We start from the raw sequence: 12,205 nt of genomic DNA on the forward strand, positions 1-12,205 counted from the left end.
CTAGTGTGACTTCTTCCTCTCCTCGCAGCGAGGGCCAGAGTACGGCGGGCGACAGCGGCACTTTTCAGGAGAAATGCACTTCCCTCCGTTCAGGCAGGGCTTCGTGCACACGGCTACAAACAAGAGGGGAAAAAACAAAAGGTGTAAATCACTTGTAAAACCCTGAGAAGTTTACAAGTGATGTAAATCCTGACATCGCAAATCCAGAAACTGGCCCCCGAGTCGAGACGTGTTTCCATGTCTCGCTTCGGTCACATCTGGAAATCTCTGACTCAAACTTCCCTAAATAAACATATTAGAATTTATATTTTGTCTCTTCAGTAATAAGTATTATTCCTCTCAGTCAGTTAGAGACGTATGTGGATCTGAGGCATGTATGAACAAACGGAAAAGAGGTTGAACAGGTGGCGAGGAGGAAGTTATAGAAAATAGCTCATGGATGTGTGGGACCAGTTTGAACTCACCAGTGTGGCAGGCACCGCCCAGCCATCCCTCCGGACAGCTGCAGATTCCTGGGGCCACACAGATTCCCCCGTTCCTGCAGCCTTGAGGACAACTTGCTGCAGGGGAAGGAAACGACAAGAGACATTCTCAGCATGTCAGGAACCACGTTTGAGTCTGATACCGATGAAGACGAACACTGGAACCTCATTAAAACGCTGTGTAATATGGAGTCAGGACATGGCAGAGGTAGAATTGTGTTCGGTGAAGGTTCTGCTTCCATCTAGATGCTGTATTTGCTGCCAAGAACGTCTTGATCCTCATGAATAAGCTATAAAATGCCATTAATAACCGTTACCACAGATAGATTGGAAATGTGTGAGTGGGCTCCTTCTGACGAGGAGCTGCAGCTGAGACACAGGCTCCATTCAGACACTTTGACCCTCGGTGTTAACGGGGGAATTAGATACGGATATAAACAGACCCTCTTGGCATTTGGAGCCGCTCCAGCTCGAGGGGCAGATGCACTTGGCCACTCCGTTGACGGCGGTGCACTCCCCTCCGTTCCAGCATCCTCCATCACACGTCACTGCACAAAGACAAACACGGATCCCACCCGTCAGCAGGGAGGTCGATAATAGACTCAAGTGTCTTTAAGCAGGATTCACTTCATATTTTACAATCCTTTGATTAGAAATTGGTACTTGTTTGACTTGCGAGTCCTGAAATGAAGCAAGGAAGTGTCACAAGGAAGACAGAAATACTTTCAAGTTAATTCATGATGGATTGAGACTGAATCGTTTCATTCACTCATAAACCTTTGTACCTTTGTGACAGTATTTTCCTCCGAATCCTGGGGGACATCTGCATTTTCCAGGGCGAAGACAGTCCCCCCCGTTCTTACATTTGGGATAACAGTTGGCTGCAGTCACACAAGAACACATGGGATATTTACACTGCTGGTTATAGTCTGGGGGAGCACAAACACAAGTAATGTGCTCAACAGTCTTTTTATGTCTTTTAATTATTATTTTCACATCAAGTTAAAGCCACGTTTGACCTGCATGAAGTAATTTAGCAGTAAACTGATTTATGTTGCATTAAAACAGGATACAGGAAGCTGCAGGGATTAGTCACCTATTAAAATGTATTAAACACTGTATTGATAATCAATTCTTTCATTTTGTCATTTTCAAGCAAAAAAAACAACATTTGCTGCATCCAGCTTCTCAAATAAAATAATTTGCTGCTTCTTATGTGATAATAAACTGGACATATTTGGATTTTGGACAATAAATAAGTCAAACAATCCACCTGTAGTTGTCACCTTTTCCTAAACAAATCAATTAAGGAATAATAAGGATTAAAGTATTTTTGATGACCTGGTTCATGCATTCTCAAGATTTACAGTCTAAAAATAAAGTTAGTCTACAATAGATGGAATATAAACTCAATATTAAAGAGAAAAGTTGTTTTCTGTACTTCTGTTAAATATACATTCTCATGACTAACAAAGTAAAACAGTTATACCTCCAGAATAAAACCATATTTACACTATATCACAGTATTCTAACAGCACAGGGGTCACATTTAGAATTATGTTTTTAAATATAATAAATTATAAATATATGTATTAGTTGTGAATCCTCACCGAACTGGCAGGTCTCCCCCTCGTACCCTCTGGAGCAGAAGCACGTGTTTTTGCGGATGCAGACCCCGGCGTGTTCGCACGGAGGCTCGCACGTCGCTTTGGGGTCGAACACGAAGCCGAGCGCGACTCCCCGCGGAGCGTCCGAGCCCGCGGAGCACGCACCGGCCAGGGCCAGGAGGAGGAGGAGCGGCCCGCCGAGACCCACCGAGCCCATGATGGAGGTGTCCGAGCCGGGGAGAGAGGAAGAGGAAGAGAGAGGAGGGAGAGACAGGGAGAGACAGAAGGCGAGAGGAGGGAGGTGGAGGAGAAAGGACCGAGACTTCTCCACGTCGCCCCCGGCTGCTTCAGGCGGGGAAAGGGCGACACCGGCAGGTCAGAGCCGGGGGGAGCCACCGGTGAGGCGGGGCGGGAACAGTGTCCTGTGGTGGTGGAGGTGGAGGAGGTGATGCAGGAGGAGGTGGAGGAAGTGGAGGGAGGTGTAAACATGGCCTCCTGTTCTCAAACATTTATCACAGGTTATTAAAAACACAAGTTGTACGTGCTAATTAAGTGCTAACGCTAGCTTTAGCAGCTAAGCTAACTGTTAGCTAGCTACATCTGTTCTCTTAATTCAGTGTTTTATTAAGAATGTGACTGTGACAGGCCACTGGTACAAAGAAAGTCTAATAAAGTTTAAATAATAAACTTACGATAGTGATTTAAACACATGAGGAAGCTGCTGTTCAAGTTTATTTATAATAAACTTAGCTTTGGCTAAAACAGTAAAAACTTAGCAAAACGGCCTTTTGCAAACTATTCAAGATCTTACGTATTAATTTGAGTATAAATAAAGTATAAATAAATTATATATATTTATATGTATGTTTTTTTTATCAAAGGCAAAGTTGGCTACTTTTTCATTGTAGTACTCATAACCTGCTCATATTAAATATTATTATATTATTGTTAGTTGACAGATATTTCATCTCACTTTTGTTCACTGTCTTCATGTCAAGTTTCAAAAGATTTTAATATAGAATCTTTGAGAATATTTTTGTTTATGTAATTCTGCAGATTATTCTGGTTTTTGTTTGATAGGTGTTGAGATGAGTTCCTGGAAATCACTTTTATTTATCCATAGCGAGCAGCATTAAGCATAATGTGGCAGTGTATTCTATTCAGTAAGTGGTTTAGGACATGTGTTCATATAGCACACATGTGGAAAAGCCATTTCCTTTTACATGGTTCTAGGAGGTGCCGGGCCTATATGAACTGTGGGGTGAGGGGAAGTTCTGCTTTAATGGAAACAACACAACCCGACCAGCAGCGGATGTGGCTGTCTTCTCCCAGAGCCTCTCTCCAGTTAAACCCAGGGGCTGGAAGCAAAGTGGTTTTCCATACGAGTCAGTGTTATTGTGCTCCAAAAACAATCCAACTTTTGTCATTTTTCCAGACTTACTAATATACCATCATGTATAAAGACAAGTTCATCCAATCAGCATCATCTAACTTCTAACTTCCATTAGGCAAGACTTCAAATCACTTCTACGGCTCTTTCTTCGTGAGCCAATGCTTCAGAGAAGCAGCTTCAGAGGCCGGGATAACTAAATCAGTTCAATCTGTTGGATTGAGTGCAGCACTCAAACAAGCAGAGGGATGAACTGGTTTGTTGTGTCCAGTCTTGGCCGAGAGACGAAGCTTTAAACTCACTTTCCAGGCAGCTTGGACAGAGATAGACCGACTCTGTGACTTCTCAGTGTAGATCCAAAACAAATGACCAGGCAGGGAAGCAGGGAAACAGAAAACTGTCAGATTTATAAACAAAAAAAAGTGCAAAAATATAGATTTGATGGAATCAGTGTAAAATATTTGTGAATGTTAATTACAAATGTTTTGTGTCATACAGTACAATCTTCATCTAAATAATCTGCATCGTGTGGAACTTGAAATACAGAGAGTAAAATACCTTCCTCCAGATACGGACAGAGATGTTTGCTCAGTGGTTGTGTATGTGGTGGTTTTTTGTATTTGTGTGTATTTTTCTTTCTCCGGTCCAAACCACTGACCTGGATCTTTAGAGAGGAAGTGAACTGGAGCTTTAATGAGTCCAGCAGATGTGATCACAGAGGAAACGTTGTGTGCTTTTAGCCCGAGCAAGGCATAAAATATATATATATATATATATATATATGTAAAATATAGAATTGGGAACAACATGTTGTGATGTGTCTTTTAGAAGCTATGAAAATAAAGGTCTAACTGGTTTTTAATATAATCAGATGAAAAGTATAAACAAATCAGATTTGGCTCATCGGTGTGTGGATATTTACTGGATTACATCACTAGATAATATGAATGGTTTCTTGATGCTAATGCACTGGAGTTAGAGGAATGTTTTGCCCTCTAGTGGTGAGTCAGTGGTTGTTGTTTGTCAGTTGGTGTTGTGTCTATTTATTCAACAATTTAGTCCAGAGCAGGTTATCTGAGATTATCTGGTTAATGTCTTTGTGTGTCCCTCTGATAATTGGTCCTCTATCACCGTCTGGTATTGGTGGAAAGTAATTAAATACAGTTACTGAAGTAGTATTTTCAGATATTTGGACTAATTGGTAGTTATTACTTTACTGTACTGCATTTCAGATTCTGCTTTTTAATATCATGACCATTACACAACTGTAGTTGCTTTTAAATTCTAGATTTTATGTAAAAAAGTGAGCTCATAACTATGGATTAAATTGTTTATTTATAATTATTGTAATTATCTGACAGATATGCAAGTAATTATATATTTAATCAACAGTGAAATGACTTTGAACTCTCAGTTTTCAGCTCTTCAGCAGGAAGTGAATGATATTGTAATTTAGTAGAGCACTCGGCGCCACCCAATGTGTACAGAGAATATTACAAGCACACACAAGAAACTGAGAAGACCGACAGTGGATCATGATTTTATTTTCAGCTTCATGCATTAAGAAGAAGAAAAACATTGAGGTGATGTTAAGCAGAAACAATACGTTTTTAACATCTACAGCGTCTGTTATGAAACATCAGGCAGAGTGGGAAGCTACGGTTACAGTTTTCTAACGCTGACTAGAAATCATATTAACTTCCAGTATAACCAGTGTGATAATTCAGACAAGCAACTTTGATGGAAGGAACCACATGTGAGGGATCCCTCTCCCAGCACAGACAGAGGTGCAATAGATGTGTTCAGCGTAACAGAGCTACAGACATCTTCTGTCAGTAGAAGTCATTAAATCATTTAAATCATCAGCCAAGCCAAATAACACCACATTATAAAAGTGACAGAAAGAAGCCATGAATTAAAAACCAGCACTCAACCCAAAATACGATCATATAAGAGATTCAGATTGGATTAATACAGCAATGAAAACCAAATTAAAACGTGTTAATGGATAAAAGTTATTACAAGACCGAACACAGCTCTGGCATTTTTTTTTTTTTTAAAGCAAACCAGAAGGAAAGCACATATTTCATATTTACACATTCCTCTATTTATTCATCCACTGTCAAGCTCCCACATTTCCTATGAGATTGAAAATATCCTCCCTTTTAAAAATAAACAGTTTTTTTTACTTGAATGTAAATGTGCTGATGTCAGCCATCACAGTTGTCATATTTGCTTTTAAATTACCCTCTTAAAAATAAAAATAACAGCTATTACTGTTAGTAGTAGCGGTACTGCATGTTAGACATGTACACAAGCTGAAAATAAAGGAAAAACTAATGATAAAGACGACACCTCATACATATTGCACTATTACAATACCAAGAATTTAATTGTACTGCAAAGAAAAGAGATAAAACTGCAGCAGGAAGGAATGAAAAGAGGGCCGAAAAAAGTGGTTCTACACTGTGCCCCCCCCCCCCCAAAAAAAAGTTGAGTCCCTCTCACATCGTAGTTATTGTATTCTTTATCAAAAGGGGGTTGAGAATATAAGGTGGGCGAAAAAAACAATCACAGCATTCCTGTCGCATTCATTCAACATTCTTATTATTCTCCGTAGATAAGGAATGGGTCTAAAGTGCAATCAGATCTGAAACCACTGGAATTCCCTCCACTGGTGTGAATATTAAATTACATCGCTCCACGGTGCGAGCACCAGGGTGGAAGATGAGGACAACCCTCCAGGTGAATCCTGAACAACTCTGGCCTCTGCAGCCGGTTGGAAAATTAACACACAATACCTCCTCTCAACATCATATCTGACGTGCGGATGGGGAAAACAAGAAGTGGTTGGGAATTTAAAAATGGATGAGCCACTGGGACAAATTTAAGAAATGATATGATGCTGTCCTGTAATCCATTGACACTGTGCAAGAATCTCCTACATGGAAGTCGTCCCAGTCTATCTCTCCGAGGAGCTGAGCTACAGCAGTGTGTGACACCGGGGGTCTCTCTCGCTGGCCCTTACTGGTAGACCTGCACATGCCCGTGCAAGGAGGTGGTGTTCCCACCGCAGTCCACATACTGGTACATCTCCTGGGAGACCTGCTCCGCGTGGCCGAAATACGTGGTCGTCACTGTCACCCTGAAAAATCAACCACACAGTCAAACTAGTGAAAAGAAGAACAACAGAGGGAGATGTGCTGAGTCGTTGAGGAAGATTGTCTCTTTAGTCGGTGTAACTCTTGGTTTATGATTTGGAGGTTATGTGGTATTTTCACCACTGTCTGTTTGTGTATTTGTGTGTTTGTTAGCAAGATTACACAAAAAACTACCAGGAGACTTGGTGGGAAGATGTGGTGTGAGTCAGCAAAGACCACCTCACTCACAAAACCTAATAACTAATTTAAAACTTCATACTTACTGCATCATGACCACTATGTTGTGCACTTTAATGGTTGGCATAGTGCAGTAGTCACTGTAAGAGCAGAGATTAAGATGAAAAATGATTATCATTCAAATCGTGAAAAGTGTCAAAAGTAAATTATTAAGGACTTTTAGGTAAAATACTTACAACATATAACTCATCTCATCAGCAATGGTGGTGGGGACTGTGTAGTCGATCTGCAAGAAGATAATTTATTAAGAATTTGAATAAGAAAAATACCAACATATTAATCATTTAATCAAAATATCACAAAACTCGAACTCAGTTTTTGGTTTTTGTTGAATTCTGTTAAATCAATTGGCTGTAATGAGAGATGGTAACAAGATTTGTAACTTGACTAGTCTTTAGGAGATGGAGGCTTTAATGATCCATAAAACATCTGTTTGAAGTCTGGATTTTATAGAAATGTCATATTAATTTACAATCTGAGTTGAGTGGGACGAGGTTTTCTTGGTTTTGTGTAACAACTTGCTGCTGTGTGGGTTTCACAAGATGCAGTCATACGTTCAGTGGATCAGACTTTTACTTCCTTCGGTTCCATGAAACTGAGACAGAAATAATCTGTCTTCTATGTATGTGTATGTGTGTGTTTGTGTTAGTGTTTGTGTGTGTGTAGTAAGAAGTGTTTCAACCCACCTGCTGTTCATCCAGTGGAATGATCAACGTGCTGTTGCTGAACTTGGCCTTGCCGATCACCGTCTTGGAGAACTGCACTTGTGCCGTGATGTTGGTCACAGAGATGGCGTAGTAGTTGTTATTGGTGATGTTCAGAGTGTTCTGTGTAAAGAGGGAAATTGGGGTTTTAGACTCTGGCAGTAGAATAGGAGGATGAACGTGTGAAGCAGAAACAAGCTATAGACACAACACTGACATTATTATCACGTTTTGACTTAATTTGATGACCTGGTCTTCAAACAGTGGCTTAAATACACAATATATATGTAGAAGACAAGGAGCAACATAATTATTCATCTTCAGTCATGTTTATGGTCATTAAGTGAATCTAAGTACAACTTTCACTCTGTATAATCTCTCCATGAATCCATGAGGGAAACTTTAAGCTTTTAAATAATTTGATCACGTAAAAACAGGGTGAAAAATTCATGACGGCTGAAATTGACTCGCCATCGGTTGAGCACATGTTTCAGCAGGACCCCAACACCTTTACACCACGACCACTACTCCACACCACAGGTTCTGAATTACATCAGAAGCACAAAATGGCCGCGCCCATGTCCTAGATGTTTTGGCCTCATTTTTGTACATTGGGAGGAAATGGACATGCGTTGCCCGTCTTTATTTACAGATATGGTTTTGTTTAACCAGTTAAACATATATGCAAGGACCCGTCAGGAAGCTGTGACTTGTTATGCACCTGCACATGGTTGTAGTCAGTGGTTAGCGTTTGGGTTAGCTGGTCATTTGCTAAGCGACCAATAAAGGGTTTTAAATAAATACAAATTCTCTCCAGGACGTGGGACACCATCAGTCTCGAGCCCTGAGATTAGTATATTGCGATCCCAATGAAATGCTGCATTGTGTTGTAAAACTACACAATCTTACTGTAATGTTGAGATAGACGATCCGCTTGTCCTGGTCATAGGAGACGTAGGCAGACTTCACCCCCACGTAGGAAACATCAATGGAGCGAGGGAAGAGGAAGAAAACAGCCAGACCTGACAGCAGCAGGCAGAGAGCCACGGATATTGTGACATAGCGTTTTCTACGGGACAGAGAGGAAACAGAACCTGAAACCAGCTGATGACCTCAAGTTCTGACACGCTACTGTGTGCTCACGCAGTTTCATCACACAGACGGCTCACACGGTACATCTGTGGAAAGGGACAGTGAGTGCTGACTTACGTCCTGCTTGGCCGGAGCCTCTGGTCGCTGTACGGAATCAGAGCCACCAGCTGATTCTCTTGACCTGTGGAGTTGTTTCAAAAAAGAAGAAGCTGTCACTTTAGTATCGGAGATCATTTTTATCAATGGTTTATTCTTAACTACTCTGTGCATTGATGAATAAGATCCTGGGATTGATGAATTGTAACACACAAAAAAAGTTGAAGACTCGCGATGAAGGAGAATGGAGGTTTAATATTTAAATAAGTCGTTACTTTATCTTTAAAGTATGGAAAACACCTCTTTTTCTTTTTGCTCGTTATTATGATGGGTTTTCTGTTTGATTTGTGTATAGTTTTGTCGAAATTAAGGTAGGAAGATCTAGATATTTGTAGTAATATGCTATAATGGGAAATACATGCACTGACATTTTGATTTCTTCTGACAATAAGTGAGTCAGACATATGATCACATTTAAATACACAAAGTTGTAGCAACTTCCACTCGTCCTCAGAGATAAATGGTGAATTGAATGGAAAAGTTTAGCTGTTTTGCTGCATTAAACAACTGTTCAAGGCTTCTACACTTGTACAAATGAAACTTTAACTTGCTAACACTTATCACATGAGATCTTTTGCCTCTTTAAATACCTTTATTATAAAGAATCACACTCTGACACTGGTTTTGTACGTATACACATGGGACTTGTAGTTTTCTATCCTCATGTCACGGACTCTTTTAGAATGAATCAGGGGTTTAAAGCGCACAGCTCTTCATATATTCTTAAAACTGATAATGGTTGAAAGATAAGACGGCTTCTTATCCCACAGCAGGGAGGAGGTTTGCCACGTTACAGCAGTAAGAGAGAAAGTAAAGATAAGAAGCTTCAGGGAAGAGATTTGTTGTTTGATTGTTAGTCAGAACGTTTTTTTGCTTGTGATAAACTAGATCAGACGTGAACTGCTCACATCTAGAAGGTTTTACCTCGTGGGATTCGGCCGGTGCCCTGACACGTGGGGCAGGTCACGCTGTCCCGCCCGGTGAACTCCACGTAGGGGAACTGAGACACGTCTCCATTTTTGCCGTCCTCCTCCTCGCCGGCATTCGTCAGCGCGTCCTGACTCTCGCCCTTTTGTTTGGCCAAGTGTGACTGGGACTTGCCCATTGCTGCAAATGTCTGTGCACAACACGAAAAGATGGCGTGAGTAGAGAGGAAGAGAGAGAGGAGCGGGTGCAGAGGTGCAGCAGGACGTGCTGACCAATCACATGCCACGCAGCCATCTGAACGTAAAACTGGACCTGGACAGATTCCAGGAAACTAATCAACTGTGTGCTGCACTTTGCAAGACCTGAAAACATCCCCTGTTATACCTCCTCAATAATTCTGTCATAACTCTATTGATCTTGTAAGTGGGCTGAGGAATAGATGATAGAATTCAACTGGTGCTTAATTTCTCCTTGTACTTGTGTAGTATCCTTCAAATGCATGTTTTATAGTTAAACTGATAGACATTCAAAGTGAATATGGTGAAATGATTATCACATCTCTTCTATCACCATAATATTCGTCAATATAAATAAAATGTATATAATAAATACCAATAAGAAAACACACAAACGTTCTATAATACTGTCTCATAGATTCACAAGCTAACCAATGTATATGCAAAATAAGAGTGAGGTACACATTGATATATTAGTAATCATTATGTAGTAATATTGACTATTCTGAAATTACTACTTTGAGTTTAGTTTGAAGTATATTTGAATGTATGTAGCGCTGCAATGATTCTCTGATCAGACAATCAACAGGAAGTTCATCTTAATGGAATAATTGTTTTATTATTTATTAAACCTTAATTTATTTGTACTCAAATACTGATCTACAATCTTGAGGTACTTGTACTTTACTCGACTACATTTCTATGGGAAATATGTATTTCTTAACCCTGTAAAAACTTCTCATGAACACAATACTTTGACCTATAAATTACAGATCGCTGATTATTGAGTTTTGGTGTATTTCTACTACAGTGACCCTCACTTTTCAGATGCAATAATGAATCATTTCAAATACTGTAACTGCTTATTACTGATGATACTCAGGCACTTGTGGTGTAATAGGATCTGCAGGACTTGCAGTGGTGATGGATTATTCTGAATCCCTGGTGGTGGTAGTGGTGGTAGTGGTGGTACTGGGTGTTAGGCCCCTGCAGCAGCTGATGCTAACAGCTAACACTACACAGTGAGAACAGACGAACACACAGGTAATACAGAGAGTGTCTGTGAAAGCACAGACGGAGCAGGAGCCGGATCTGTGTCTGTGTCGTGTCCGTGAACACAACACGGATAACAGCAGCTCAGACCGCCATGCTGCTGCTGAGCCTCCGCCGGGAACACGACGTCCCGGCCGGGGGAACACGAACACAACACCCCGCTCTCTGCCTCCCTGACCACCTACGAACGATGCATTTGTTTATTCTATTATTCTATTATCCTCCAAATCTGTTTCCAGGGTTAATCCGGCATTTTTAATCTGTATTTCGCCTGAATCATCGGAGGCTGTTCGCAGATCAGATCGGTCTGCAGCGCGTGAAGCAACAAACAGCTGTTCATCTCGTTCGTCTTTATCTTTATTTAACATCTCACCTGTTTTATCCTTCAGTTCGTCTCTGTTTCCATTCGGGTCGTCGCCGCCGCTTTGTTATGGTTCTTTCTCCCGTGAGGACTGAAGCCGCCGCCCCCTCCGCTGCTCATTGGACGAGCTGAGGTCGGTGGTGTCCAGACTCCAGCTCAACATCACTGACACAAACACACACACACTGATACTCACACTGACACACACACACTGTATAATGTTACAACACAGTCTGCAGACACACACACACACACACTGTGTAATGTTACAGCAACACACTGGTGTTCAAAGTAGCAAAGTGGTATGACATCACACTGAGCACAACATGTACCCTCCTGATTCAATGCTGTAGAAATACATTTACTTGAGTAAAAAATACTACTAAAGCTGCAAAATTCTAAACTTTACTCTTGTGAAAAGTGCAATCAGATAAAAAATGCTTAACTAAAGTAAGGTAAAAGTACCTGTTAGGCAGAGTCCCTTCTTTTAGTACCTATCGTAAAAAAAATACAATTACAAGTCCTGTCCTCAAAATCAGTGAAAGTACAACCAGATAAATACACTTAATTTATCAAATATAAAAGTACTTGTTAACCCGAGTCAACTCTTTCAGTGAATAATGTTAGAAATGTGCCTTTATTTACTCAAGTCAAATTTCTTCATTACAAGTGATAGTTCGTAATTAAAGAATTCACTAGGGCAATAAGTACAATCACATAAATACACTTTCTTACTGAAGTATCAAGAGTAAAGGTGAAGTTGAAGTACTTGTTAGGGTGCCACATGTCTTAGAGTATA

General features: G+C 40.5%; 2 protein-coding genes across 2 annotated transcripts; both read right to left on the bottom strand.

Moving 5' to 3' along the window:
- Nucleotides 1-5,305, bottom strand: seraf (Schwann cell-specific EGF-like repeat autocrine factor). Its single transcript, XM_053433082.1, has 6 exons — nucleotides 5,284-5,305; nucleotides 2,093-2,272; nucleotides 1,268-1,363; nucleotides 926-1,030; nucleotides 465-560; nucleotides 1-113 (listed from the first exon to the last, which is right to left on the bottom strand). Exons 1-6 carry the CDS (start codon nucleotides 5,303-5,305, stop codon nucleotides 1-3), a joined length of 612 nt encoding a protein of 203 aa, XP_053289057.1.
- On the bottom strand, nucleotides 5,004-11,581 carry tmem106ba (transmembrane protein 106Ba). The gene is made up of 8 exons (XM_053433080.1): nucleotides 11,419-11,581; nucleotides 9,754-9,946; nucleotides 8,791-8,854; nucleotides 8,491-8,650; nucleotides 7,564-7,704; nucleotides 7,054-7,103; nucleotides 6,904-6,957; nucleotides 5,004-6,624 (listed from the first exon to the last, which is right to left on the bottom strand). The coding sequence occupies exons 2-8, from the start codon at nucleotides 9,932-9,934 to the stop codon at nucleotides 6,504-6,506; spliced, it is 771 nt and encodes a 256-aa protein (XP_053289055.1). The 5' UTR covers nucleotides 9,935-9,946; nucleotides 11,419-11,581; the 3' UTR covers nucleotides 5,004-6,503.
- Nucleotides 11,582-12,205: the final 624 nt, after the last annotated feature.

This window comes from Pleuronectes platessa, chromosome 10 (assembly GCF_947347685.1).
Source record: "Pleuronectes platessa chromosome 10, fPlePla1.1, whole genome shotgun sequence".
Lineage (NCBI taxonomy): Eukaryota > Metazoa > Chordata > Actinopteri > Pleuronectiformes > Pleuronectidae > Pleuronectes > Pleuronectes platessa.